General features: G+C 40.5%; 1 protein-coding gene, 2 non-coding genes and 1 pseudogene across 3 annotated transcripts; all 4 read left to right on the top strand.

The window, feature by feature from the left end:
• The first annotated feature begins 1,200 nt into the window (after positions 1–1,200).
• On the top strand, positions 1,201–1,339 carry LOC140929183 (U4 spliceosomal RNA). Its single transcript, XR_012164701.1, has one exon. It is a non-coding gene; the product is annotated as a U4 spliceosomal RNA (small nuclear RNA).
• Positions 1,340–2,431: 1,092 nt separating this feature from the next.
• Positions 2,432–3,505, top strand: LOC140925835 (BTB/POZ domain-containing protein 6-B-like). Its single transcript, XM_073375688.1, has one exon. It carries the CDS (start codon positions 2,432–2,434, stop codon positions 3,503–3,505), a length of 1,074 nt encoding a protein of 357 aa, XP_073231789.1.
• A 756-nt stretch (positions 3,506–4,261) lies between these two features.
• Positions 4,262–4,400, top strand: LOC140929185 (U4 spliceosomal RNA). Its single transcript, XR_012164703.1, has one exon. It is a non-coding gene; the product is annotated as a U4 spliceosomal RNA (small nuclear RNA).
• Positions 4,401–7,766: 3,366 nt separating this feature from the next.
• LOC140926740 (kelch-like protein 24) lies at positions 7,767–10,364 on the top strand (annotated as a pseudogene).
• The last annotated feature ends 2,724 nt before the right edge of the window (positions 10,365–13,088 follow it).

Raw genomic sequence — 13,088 nt, forward strand, 5'->3', positions numbered from 1 at the left:
CCCAAAAGTGTACCGGCTTAGAGAGAAAGTTGACTGTATGGAGTTCAGGCCAAGCGTCAAGCGGTCGCTTACCGAAGGTTAAAAACAATGGAAAGTCATAAAACTGTGAGCTCAAAAGGTGGTTGCGGTTGTTACGAGAGGTGGCCGTTTACAAGGGGTTCCAAGTACAGAGCTTTGACTGACGCTCACGAAATGTGATCGCGTAAACGAGATGTGATCGCAAGCCGCAAACTACGAGAGATTTGACTGTAGCCTTCTCAGACTTATAAGAATTGGAGTAACACCTTTAGCACAGTTAGGTTATTTTTTCCGTCGCTTTCTCCGGTCCCTTTTCGGGTAGGCTCATTTACCGAACGCCGGCAAAGAAATCAAGCCTATGCGTACGGTGTAATTAAAACAACGTCCGACATTATGCCTTTTATATTTTCATACAACTTCAGGGTCACCCAACGAGAATATAGTTCAAAACCACTTAAACATAGCATTGTTAAATTATTTTAGTATTTAAACGGTAGATATAGGCATATTTTTATCCCCTAAAAATTTTTCATCTGTTCGGATTTCCTAGCTGAAAGTCTAGTGATCCGAAAATTATAGGGATCAAAGGTTACCGTTTCGAAAATTTCAGCCAGAAAAAAGGCTCCCGAAAATTCTAGGTGACCTTTTAAGTGTAAAAAATCCGTTAAAAATGGGCAATTATACCATTTTTTAGATGTTCGAAAATCCTAGGAGAGGCAGGCAAGCAAGAAATTTTACAACAAATGTTCCGAAAATTCTAGATCTCAAATCGTCTTCCGAACAGATATTTTCCGAAAATTGTCGTTGGGTGCCCCTGCAACTTGTAGGTTCAGGGGAAACAACCCACATAAAAACAACTCTTACAAGTTCACCAGCATACGACTTAGGACTGGTTTAGGTTTCCTTTCATGTAGGCTCATACAGTCGCATCGAGAGGGCCACGGCTGGAGACCGAGCCTTGCGCATTGCGTAATGTTTTCCGAGAGACCCCCCAAAAGATCTACTGCGTTATTGTTGCCTAGTTAAAGATTGAAAACTCAAATTGTTGAAACTGAATCAGTGATTTACAAAATCGTGCATTATACCTACAACGTTCATCGGATTAAGAACAAAAGACTTTGTACCACAAGGATGGCGTTACTAACTCGGCTTGAAATTGCTCATTGTAAAATTTTACCGAGTAGCTTTGCGCAGTGGCATTACCGTAGCCAGTGAGGTTCATCCGAGGCGTGGTTATTGCTGATTGAAAACTTTTCCCAATACCCCGCAAGACGACTTGAAATACAGTCGGCTTTGCAATTTTTGATGGTCCACACGTGGACCCCACCTAAATCAAAAAAGACGAAAACTGTCCGACTAATGAGCTGACAAAAAAGAAAAACACGTACGCAAAAAAAAAAAAACAATAACCCGCAAAAGATTTCACCATTCCCAATATGGCAGAAGCTGTCAAGAGCGCGAAATTTAGTCTGCGAGCAAGCTCTCCTATTTGGGCAAGCGAAGCGAGCCTCGCGAGAGCGCGCGAGCGAGCCGGCCCCTCGCGGCTTCGCCGCTCGCTCGCGCGTTTTCGCGCGGCTCACTTCGCTCGCCCAAATAGGAGAGCTTGCTCGCAGGCTACGCGAAATTTGAATTTCAAAACAGATGTAAATCGATTTGCCATCCAAAAAACTTCTCGCCCGTAAATTCATATTTGACTCCAAGTATTGATGTAAACGCATGTCTCATTACACCAATCTGCTTTATTTCCGTCCTTACCGAAACTGCACCTTTTTGAAACTGCTCCACACGAATGCGGGTAAACAAATATGCGGTTTAAAAATTACCAGATTCGTGTGCACGGGTCAATTTTGAACCTTGATTTGAATTTGAATGAAATAGTTTTTGACTGCTATACGTTATTTGTAATCCATCTTGTGTCCTTTAGAATAGGTATTATTGGGGGCATTCAGGCGGGTACAATGCGCAATTCACGGGAGAGAGCCAAGAGCTCCTATTGTTCTTATTACGCAAGGCAGATCAAACTCTTCTCGGAAAAAGAATGCGCACTTTTAGGAGTTTCATTTTTCGGTGCCGATTTGCAGAAAAGGCTCAACGTCCTGTGTTGATGGAAGAGCAGAAAAAGAGAATTGCAAAAGTGGTTTCTGTTGATGAAGACTGGCAGACAACAAGATCAGCCATACGAGAAAGGATGGAGTATGTATTTGACAATAAGTTGCTAAGCGACGTGAAATTTATTGTTCCGAGATGGCGAGATTGCAATTTGTTCACCACTGAGCTTTCAGCTCACAAGTTTGTGCTGGGAATTAGCAGCCCAGTATTTTATGCAATGTTCTATGGAAAAATGGCGGAGAAAACAGACTCGATTAAATTACCAGACTGTGACCGAGCCAGCTTAACATAGTTGTTCCGCTACATGTACTCCGACGAAGTATCATTGTCAAGCGAGAATGTGATGCGGGTTTTGTATTTGGCCAGGAAATACATGGTGCCTTCGCTCGAGGAGAGGTGCAACACATATTTGCGAGAAGAATTGAACGCTAATACTGTACTGGACATTTTGCAGGATGCTCAAAAGTTTGGTGATGAAGATGTGGAAGAAATATGCTTGAAGGCGTTGAAAGCTCAAACGAAGGAAGCTCTGTCGTCATACACTTTAGAAAAACTTGACAGTTCTCTCTTAGAGTCGATTGTGAAAATGGATGGTCTAAATGTGAGAGAAGTGGAATTGTTCAAAGCAGTTGATCGATGGGCAGCAAGACAGGGCCGAATTAAACGTATTGCACGTAAAAAACCGCCAGATGGAGGGGAAAAGAGAGAAATAATTGAAGAGACAATTCTAAAGGCGATTCGTTTTCCCTTGATGTCTTTGAAAGAATTTGCTTCAACTGTAATTGACAGCAACATTCTTACAATGAAAGAGATTTCTGAAATGGTAAAGTACTACGCTGACGTCTCCATTTCGCCTTTATCCTTTGAACAAGCTCCAAGGATAGGACCTTTCAAGCGATGCTGTAGATTTGGTAGGTTGGTGTCAGGGGAGGAAGGACGAGGATGGTACTATCGTGGCTCCAGCAACGAAATTCGTTTTAGTGTTACCAAAGATGTTATCTTACACGGAGTTCAGCACTTTGGAAGTGAAGATGGCAAGTACGAAGTGTCCATCAAAATTAAAGATCTTCGTAAAAATGATTCCTTCCTGTCACAGTCTTACCTTACTGAGCAGTCTGGGTCATATTTGTCATCTAAAGAAAACAACGAAACTTTCCATGGCTTTGATGTCTTGTTTGACAAAGCAGTTGCCTTGGAAAGCGGTACAACATACGAGATAGTATCAAATATCAGAGGCCCTGATTCTTGGTATGGATTGGAAGGAAAACCAACCGTTGAGTGCTGTGGGGTCACTTTTACCTTCAGCCGAGCGTGCAGTTTTGTAAGCGATGCTTCAAGAGGCCAGTTTCCTGCTCTTATTTTCACTGTTTATGTATGATTAAAAAATTTACGGGACGGTTATAGTTTAACTAATTGTTTATAGGTGTTTCTTTTGAAGTGTAGTTAGCCATAAATAAATAAACCTTAGAAGGTGCCACTCAACTGGAAGAATGATTAAGTAGATAATAAACTTTTGAAAAAGCTGACTCAAAACAGCAAAAAGATGATGTAATGGTTTTGGTTTAGTAGTTTATGTTTAGAGTCATTCCGTCGTTTCTGATTCATATTACTGTTATAGATTATTGCAAGATGAAACCTAAGGACCAAAGCTTTTTATTCGCGAGTTATAAAATGCACGGCGAGTTAGTTTGATTCATTTTGTTATGAGTCGTCGCACCTTTAAGGTAGTATACGCATGCGTCCCAAGCATGCATTATAGCAATATTTTTCTCGGCATTTTAGCTGACTTTCTGTAGGAGCTCAGGGCTATAATCTTTGAACAAATTTATTACAAAATTCCCGACCCTGCGAATGATGTAACCATAGTAAGGCCTTTTTTGCCATGATGAGCCTCTACTGTGTGACCTCAACCATAATTATTCAATAAAAATCCTTTTGGACTACAAAAGCGGTCTTTTAAACCTCTCGTCAGGGACCGGCGAAAATCGCCGGCACCTTTGTTGTCGTAATGTTATGCGCAGTAACCGTTGCGCGGTGCAAAACAAGGGAACACGTAAAGACTACGGCAAAACATATACCACAATGAATGTGTTCCCAGGAACGACAAATGGTTCCTTTGAAACGTATTATAGTTAGCTTTGCGCAGTGGCATTACCGTAGTCAGTGAGGTTTATCCGAGGCGCGGTTATTGCTGATTGAAAACTTTTCCCAATACCCCGCAAGACGACTTGAAATACAGTCGGCTTCGCAATTTTTGATGGTCCACATGTGGACCCTACAAAAATGAAGGAGATCTTAACCAATTTTGCTTATTTCAGTTAATTTTACTACGGGCGTTAATCTACAAAGTGGTGAAAGAAACACCTTTTTTGACCGAGGAAATGCCGGGAACTGGTATCTGTTGTGTGCGTCGCTTTGAAGTTCGGCCCCATGAATCTTCCCTATCGGATGCAAGACGACTTTACAGTCGACTTTGCAATTTTTGATGGTCCACTCGTGGACCTACAAAAGTGAAGAAAGATGGGTTTAATCAAAGTCGGGAACTCATGATTCTTCCAAACAAGCCTAGGTGAATGCGTTGGTATCTTAAGGGCACAAAGTACACGGTGTTAGTCCACTCAGTGATGCCACAGTTTGAAATGTGCGGGAAGATAGTCGAAGAGTTAACTTACCGCATACTTTAAAATAAATCATTTGTTTTGTCCAAAGCTACATACAATTTTCTCTCGGAAAAAGGCCCTTAATCGCTAAAACATTTCGCTGGAAGCCTTTGCACTTCACATCGTGCGAAGACCTTTCCGTATAAAGCGACCTCCCAAAACCCCAAGATCTGATGGTTATTTACTACAATGGAACCACAGGGGGCTCTTCCAAAAGCGGTCTGGACTCTGAAGATACAGTCGAACCTCCACGTGCGACCACATCCCGTAGGCGACCACCTCTAGCTCCCGTAAGCGACCACCTTTCCAAATAAAAACACCAAAAATGTTGTCAGTCAAAGCCTTATACTGGAACCTCTCGTAAACTGACCAACTCATGTAACTCCGCGACCTATTTTCGGCTGGTAGGTTTAGAATTTTCTATTGTTTTCAACCTCTAGTAAGCGACCACTTGTATCCTTTTCGGGAGAAAATAGGATGACCTGACATCAGGCGCCGGTTGTTATTTTTAAAGGCCGCGCGTCCTCGAAATTTCTTCCTCGCCCTATAAAACGGCGCCTGTTACTCAGGCTAGATGCGACACGATGTCTAGACAACAGGTTTTTCCTTGCCATTGTGCCGTTTTATAAAAACAAAATTTTATTACAATGCCGTACAGGATTGAGACCTTAAATTTGCTTATTACAGTGTTCACAGCAGAAATACCCTGCGAGCAGTGGTTTCTCCAGGCCGGGCGCTGGAGAAACCACTGCTCGCAGGGTACAGCAGAAATTATCTTACTGTTACATTTTTGTGAAGTAGTTCAATGTAAACATACAAAAAGCTATTATTACATACATACATGATTTATTGAACACTTCCTCTTAGGGGCTTGTTTACTACTGTCCCTCTTAAATTTGTCTAAAAGTGTCCCTCCAAGCTTATTCCTAAAACTTAACGTGATATTGTTGTCTAAATTATTCCAAATGTTGATTATCCTATAGTGGAAAGTTTTCAGCCCAGTGGCAGGCCTAAATAAAGGGATATTTAGCATCGGTGAATTTCTGGTTTTCCGGTTACTTACAGTACTACGTGTAATTAATTGATCACCAAGGTACCCAGGGGCTAGTCCCGACATGCATTTAAAAGCTAATACAGTGAAACCTGTATTAAGCGGACACCCTCGGGGAATGCTGTAGTGTCCGCTTAATACAGAGTGTCCGCCTAAAACAGGTTTCGATATATAACTTTATATGAGGTGTCAAATGCCATTCAAATGAACAGTGGAAGCGTTTATAATACTCCCAGAGACTATGACGATAGACGTTTGCATTAATTTCTTTATCAAAGTGAACCAATTGATCATAGTACCAAAAATATGGATTGCAACTCAAATTTGAAGAAATCAGATGAGTGAAACAAGCTCTATACAAACAAAACGAAATAAAAAACAATCCTGTACTGTGAAACTAATCAAATAAGTTCGTCAAGTCACGTTTTTTAATGTAAAAATCGAGAAATAAGTTGGTGGCAATTCGAGGCAATCTTTCCCATTTCCGGTGTGTGGCGTGTTGGGTGGTGGAATTTAATTACAAGTGGGTTGGCAACAATAGAAATGACCATTTCAGGTACTTTTTAGGTGTCCGCGTCCGCTTAATAGAGGTGTCCGCTTAATAAAGGTTTCATTTAAAGTAAATAAGGGAAATAAATTTGGGGACTTCGGCTACTGTCCGCTTAATAGAGGGTGTCCGCTTAATACGGTGTCCGCTTAATACAGGTTTCACTGTACATTATTTATTATTATTATTATTAACATTATTATTCACAATGAACGTATTCATATGAAAGAGAACTTTTAATAGGATGATGTATATTCTTTGTAGTGACATGACTGGTATGAAGAGACAGTGGAATTCAATCTTTTTGTTTTTATGTTAAGAGACTTTCACAGCGACTTGTACTACTAACGTTTAAAGCTTAACATGGATATAAAACTTGTTCTAACTGACCATAACATGATTGAAAAGCCCTCCCCACTCTTTTACTTGCGCCATTTTTCGCGCGATCTTTGTCTCTTGTTTTCCATTCTTTGCTCCTGAACCGCACAGAAACGCTTGCTAAGCAGGCTAGAAATTGGCAGGTCTACGTCCAGACATACGGCGGTCTTACAACCTGATCATGTTAAGGGCGTAGACATACTTTAAGGGCTAATAGTTCATTCTGAAATTAATTGACTTACTTCGGGGTTCATGTATGTTTTCTACCACCAGAAACCCATAAGGGGTTGTTCAACCCCTTATGAGTTTCTGCTACCACACTATAGCATTTTATACTCAGTCTACTCAGTCAATTTTAGCTACGACTTGATTCTGAGTATTGTATAATTTTTCATCTGTTACTTGTTAGTTAGGCAGGTCCACATCAGGACTGTCTTGCCGATTTTAATTTAATAACAACAAATAGAGGATGGTGATGATTATGAAGATGATGATGAGATGAGAAGACTAAATACTAACATTAACCACAAAGGACTGCAAAGGACAGCAAACAAATACGCCGAAGAACGTAGGATCTATAAAGACCTGATCAGCAAAAATGAAAAGTAGACATATTAAACAGCTGTCTATGGCTACAATCCCGCTCTGTTTTGAGTTCTTTCGGTGCCGTGTTGATGTCTTGCAGAGTTAATTTTCACGTAGTACGATCAGCATTGCAGTTCTCTGCTTGCAGAATTTAATGTGTCTACTTCTGCAAAGCTGAAACAAAGTGTATTTCTCAGGCTTTTGTATTTCGAATATTTCGGGTACATTCACCAGCCTTGTTTGCAATCTTCTCCCTCCCTTTTCGCGCCTTTCTACCCCTATTCCTCCCTTTTTGCGCCTGCCATGGAGGCTAGTACTCATGTGCATTTTACGCTTCATCCTACATGAGGTACATATCTGATCACGCAACGCTCCTCCCTCGGCCTCTTCCTCCAGGAGCATTGCGTGACTAGACAAAGAATGGCTCTGTTTCAGTCGCTGTTGGAGTTGAAATCGAGGAAGTAATGGTAATTAAGTAACCAATTTTTAAAATTGCACGATGAATGATCAAGGGGAAGCACAAACTAAAGTAACTGACGAAGAATTCAAAGATGGATTACTTCAAAGCTTAAACGAGCTTAGAAAGGCGAACTTTAGGTGCGACACAACGCTCCGAGTAGATGGACAAACCTTCCCTGCTTACAGCCTTGTGTTAATTGCTGCTTCTGATTACTTTAGAGCTCTATTTTCCACTGAGTTGCAAGTGAAAGAAAAACAGGAAAATTTAGTGGAGCTTAAAGTGGTTAAGTCAAGCATAATGGAAGATGTTTTGGAATTTATGTATTTAGGCCAAGTAAACATAACTGCCTCAAACGCCCATGATCTACTTGTGGCATCTGACTACCTGATAATTCCCAATTTAAAATCACGGACTGCACAATTCCTGGAGAAGTCCATGAATGTATCAAATTGCTTGACATTGGAGTCCTTTGGCTGTCAATACAACTGTGATACGCTTAGACAAGCAGCTCTTAAATTCAAGAATGAAAATTTTGTCCCTATTGTGAAAACAGAAGATTTCCTTGCACTTGAGTTGAACAAAGTCAAAGAATTGATGTGTCAAGATGAGCTGAATATCTCTGAAGAAGAAGAAGTTTATGAGGCGGTGATAGCCTGGGTCAAACATGATCTGCCATCAAGAGAGTGTTTTCTCCCAGATCTAATGAAATGTTTGAGATTATTCTCCATGTCAAAATACAGTATTTACAGAATTCTTAATAAAGAAGAGTTAGTAAAGGAGAACCTCATTTGCACTGCTATCATGAATACTGGCCTGCAATATTTTCTGTATCCTGATTGGTTTTTAGGGAGAGTGCTGAAACATCGCAATTCAATTGACAAAGATGAACACGTGGTGTTTCTCCATGATGGTGTTGATATTGGTGATCGTTTAATTCGTAGAGAAACTTATTGTTTTGTCCTTTCTACTAAGAAGTGGCAGCAGTTATGCTCAATCCCTCCCTTTATTGAGGACAATTGTGCTGACCTGGTCTCTACAGTTTGTTTTGGACGTGTATATATGTTAAGTCTTGATTCTCAGGCAATAAGCTGTTTCAATCCTCAAAAAAATTCATGGAAGTCAAAGGAAACAGGGTGCACCATTCAAAAAATGAACTTCTTTACGGTTACTTCGTTCAATGAAGAACTTTATGTTATCGGTGGTTATGATTACGATGAAGAGGTAAAACGTACAGTCCATAAGTACAATCCAGTTTGTAATGAATGGAAGGAGTTAGCATCTATGGAAACTGGACGTGGTGGTCACTGTGCTGTTGTTCTACAGGATCTCATTTATGTGATTGCAGGTGCTGATGGAGAGACCTGTCTTAAGAGTGTTGAGAACTATGATCCACTGACCAATCAGTGGAGAAGAGTTCCTGATCTGGTCAATGCCCGTAGGGATGCAGCAGCAGCCACTGTTTGTGGAAAAATTGTTGTTATTGGAGGATTTTGTGTCATGGAGATTTCTGCATCATCAGAAACAGAACCAACTTGTGAGATGTTTGATCCATGTCTAAATCAGTGGAGCCTGTTACCCAGCCCAATGTTCCACGGGCAGCCTGTGGAGTTGTGAGTGTAGGTGACACAGTGTATGTCTTTGGTGGATATAATGAAGGTAGGACTCTAGACAGTGTTGAATGTTATGATGCAGAATGCAATGAATGGAAAAAAGTAGACACGACAATGCCAGAAGCTAGAGGTTACATTAGAGCATCTTTGGTGAAATTGCCAAAGGAGTTTATTTGCAATGATTAAAAATTACCAGATATTGAGATACAACAGACACATGAAGTGATTATAGTGGTCACGCACCAGTATGTTGTTTTAATTTGGATTTTAATCATTTGATTTTAATTTTTTGTCATTGAGAAGGCAAGATAGCAAAAGCAGATGGAGATGAGAACTGTAAAGGGTCTAGTAGGAGTGAAGGGGGGTGGGGAGGAGGTGGTACCTCTACGAGTAAGACTTGATGCCAAACGACCCACCCGCCCAGCTCTTGTTAAAATCCTGGTCATCATCTATCAAGAAGGTCATCATAAATGTTGGATATACAAATATGTTAGTACTGTTAAGTGTGAGTCTAAGAATAAGAAACTATTTTATTTTCTCCAGGCAATGAAGTGGCTCTGTAGTAATTTCCGTTGAAGATTTGTGACCTAGTGTATGCAATAAACATTGTTTATCCACTGCTAGCCATAGCTGAAAGCTGTTTTTCATTTTGAAAGGATATTACATCCAGCTAAGTTGCTAATTATTTCATGGTTTGACAAAACAACAATGCCTGTCCAACCCCGTCTGAGATTTGTTATGCATGGTTAAGTTTGTAGACATCGGATTTGCAGATAGACTGATTACTGTCATCTGTTAACTGCAGCAATGTTATTTCATATTTGTGATGGTAGAGTCACATAACTATGATCTGCGAAACAATAATCTTTAGTATTAACTTTGTCTGGACACTGATTGATGACTGACTGTTATTTGCAGCTCTGGTACTTGTGTATTGCCTTTTGAAGTGTAATACTGATTTCAATAGACTGCTTTAAAAACCTTATAGTTAAAAAAGAGTGTTAACCGGCCATAAACAGAACATGGACCGAGGGGGTGGGGTGTGTGTGTGTGTGTGGGGGGGGGGGGGTGGGGGGTCGGGGGTCTTCAGATTTCAAGTGACAGGGATGATCCAATAGGGGCAAAAACCAAAACCCATATAGCACGGAAAGTACTCTAAAAAATCCCTACTTACATCAAGCCACCCAAAAAAAAAACTTGCCAAATTTGTGAACCCTAAAAATCCTGGAATCGAAAATTCCTAACAAAAAGAAATTCCTCTATCATCCCTGTCACTTGAAGTCCGGAGTACCCCCTCCTTCCTGGGAACAAGGGCAACGATATAAAATCACAGTTTCATTCACTTGATTCAAAATATAAGAGAATCCATGATCATCATGAAAAAGAAACAATTTATAAGAGTTCATTCAGAGGAGGACTTTCAGCTGTCAATGTTCTTTTGGGGTAAGAAAAAAAAATTAACTCCACTTGTTCAATGGACAAGAATTGTTACTTAGTGAGGTTCTGGTTTAGTAATTGTGGTTTAATTTATTCTACTTGTTCAAACTCAGATCTAGTTGAACTTTGATGGAGAGTTAAATTGTTAAGTTTAAGTTCTAAATTAGGTGATGTATAAATACTGAATATGAAGCATAAACCTTTGTTGGAACTCAGGATTCAATGTGTCAATCAAGTACTCATACATGTAATTTACACTTTAACTCGGCCACTTAAAATAGACTTGCCATAAAACGACTGCGTGAGCGCCGAAGACGCGAGGGACTGACCACCTAACAAGCAAAAATCGGAAACGGGCTTTGTGAAAGTTTACCCTTAAGATCAAAATTTGAATTTTCCATCCATGATATCGGCGTATCTTTGAAACATCGAAATAAATGATCTTGGGTGATGATTCCTTTATTCTCACGTCCAAAGGAAACCGTGCATGAAAAGTCTCTTTCCCTGCTAGACGGCAAACGCCGTTTTTCCCTTGTAATTAGCTGGGCAAGCAGGAGGAACAGAGAAAGAGTCTCTTTTTCCTTCTGCCTGCCCAGCCAATTACAAAGGGAAAGAAACCTCTGCTAGCAGGGTAAAAGTCTCTGTGGCACGCAGGGTATTAGTCATTGAATTGTTAAGAGAAAATGATTAGAGAGTTTTAGATCCGAGTTTACCGCGAACCTCTAACCGCGGTTTGCGGTTCGAAGTTCAAACATAATTCGATTTAGATTTGCGGAGGGGGGAGTTACAGGAGGGTAAATCTCTCTCCTCCCTACTTTTTCAGCCAATTTCTCCTTCCTCCCTACTTTTTGGGGCAATTTCTCCCTCCTCCCTAAAGTTGGATTAAAAATTGGCAGGAGCAACACACAACTCCTGCACTTAGTCGTAAAGTAAGTTTTCTGACATTCGGAACTTCGCCTCTACACCAACATACTGCATGAAGATTGTGTAACCGTCGCGTGTCATGCAAGCTAGATTTTTATGGAGAAAAAGCCCTGTGGGGTACTCCAGGGAATTCTTGGTGGGGGTGTGCCGCCAGATCTCCAAATTCTGACCCTATTTCAGACCAAACAATGTCGTTATTTACACACGTTTTCAGACCTGGCCTCTAAGAAATAGTGTCATCATTACCGTAATGATTCGATGTAGCGCCTTCCTTCCAAGAAGCGCCCCCCTTCGAGTGTGTTTCTGTAAATAAGTGCCCCTAGTCTATTAGGCGCCTCCATTCTCATAAGCGACCCAGTTCTATTAAGCGCCCCTAATCTAATATTACAATATTAGAGTACGGGTATGTACCAGCCGAGGTTTATTTTCCTTTAATTGCTCACAAACGGTAATGTCACAGTACAAAACAAGGATCCTTTCGACGGAATCATCGAATTGGATGTTGAAGAAAGTACACTGAGAAAGCTTTTATTTACGGTATTTATGTAAGTGACACTGTCAAAGATATCCGCGTAGAAATAAACGAAATTCCCTCACGTTAACTAATCATGAACATTCACCGTATATTTTTTACCGTTACAGCTTCTGTTATTGTTCCATTTTTAAAGAATATTAAAGTATTGTTTTGAGCATTCGGTTATTTCTCAAAAGAGAAATAAGTGCCCTCCCTTAAGGTACGAAAAGTAAATAAGCGCCCCGGGCGCTAAATCGAATCATTACGGTACTTAAATTAGAACAGCAGCAAAAAAGATTTTTTAAAATCTATTTCCAATTTGCATATTTTTCTTTCTTTCTTAGACATTTGAAACAGAAATGATAAATACGTTCATACACTCCCGTGGTTCCCTCGAAAACCATACCCGATAGGCAAAGTCTAGACCCGTTTTCAGACCAAAACGCGTCCCCGCCCCCCCCCGCCAAAAAAAAAAAATTCGATCCGGGATTTTTTTCGGGTAGTAAAACTTGGCAAGTATTGTTTTGGGTGGCTTGATTTATGTAGGAACAACAACAATCTGAAGATTCCTGATAGTGTTCTGTTCTTGTTCTGCGATTAAAGTTCAACCGGCAAACTTGTTTTCCTTTCTGGAGATTTTTTAAGGCTCAGATCAGAACGGCATGGGATTTTTTGGGGGTTAATTTTTGGTCAAGGGATTTTTTGTGGGTTTGGTTGAAAGCCCTAGGGATTTGTTTGGGTTTTGATTTTTAGTCCCATTCAATCATCCCTGTCCCTTGAAATCTGGAGTATCCC

This window comes from Porites lutea, chromosome 2 (genome assembly GCF_958299795.1).
Source record: "Porites lutea chromosome 2, jaPorLute2.1, whole genome shotgun sequence".
Lineage (NCBI taxonomy): Eukaryota > Metazoa > Cnidaria > Anthozoa > Scleractinia > Poritidae > Porites > Porites lutea.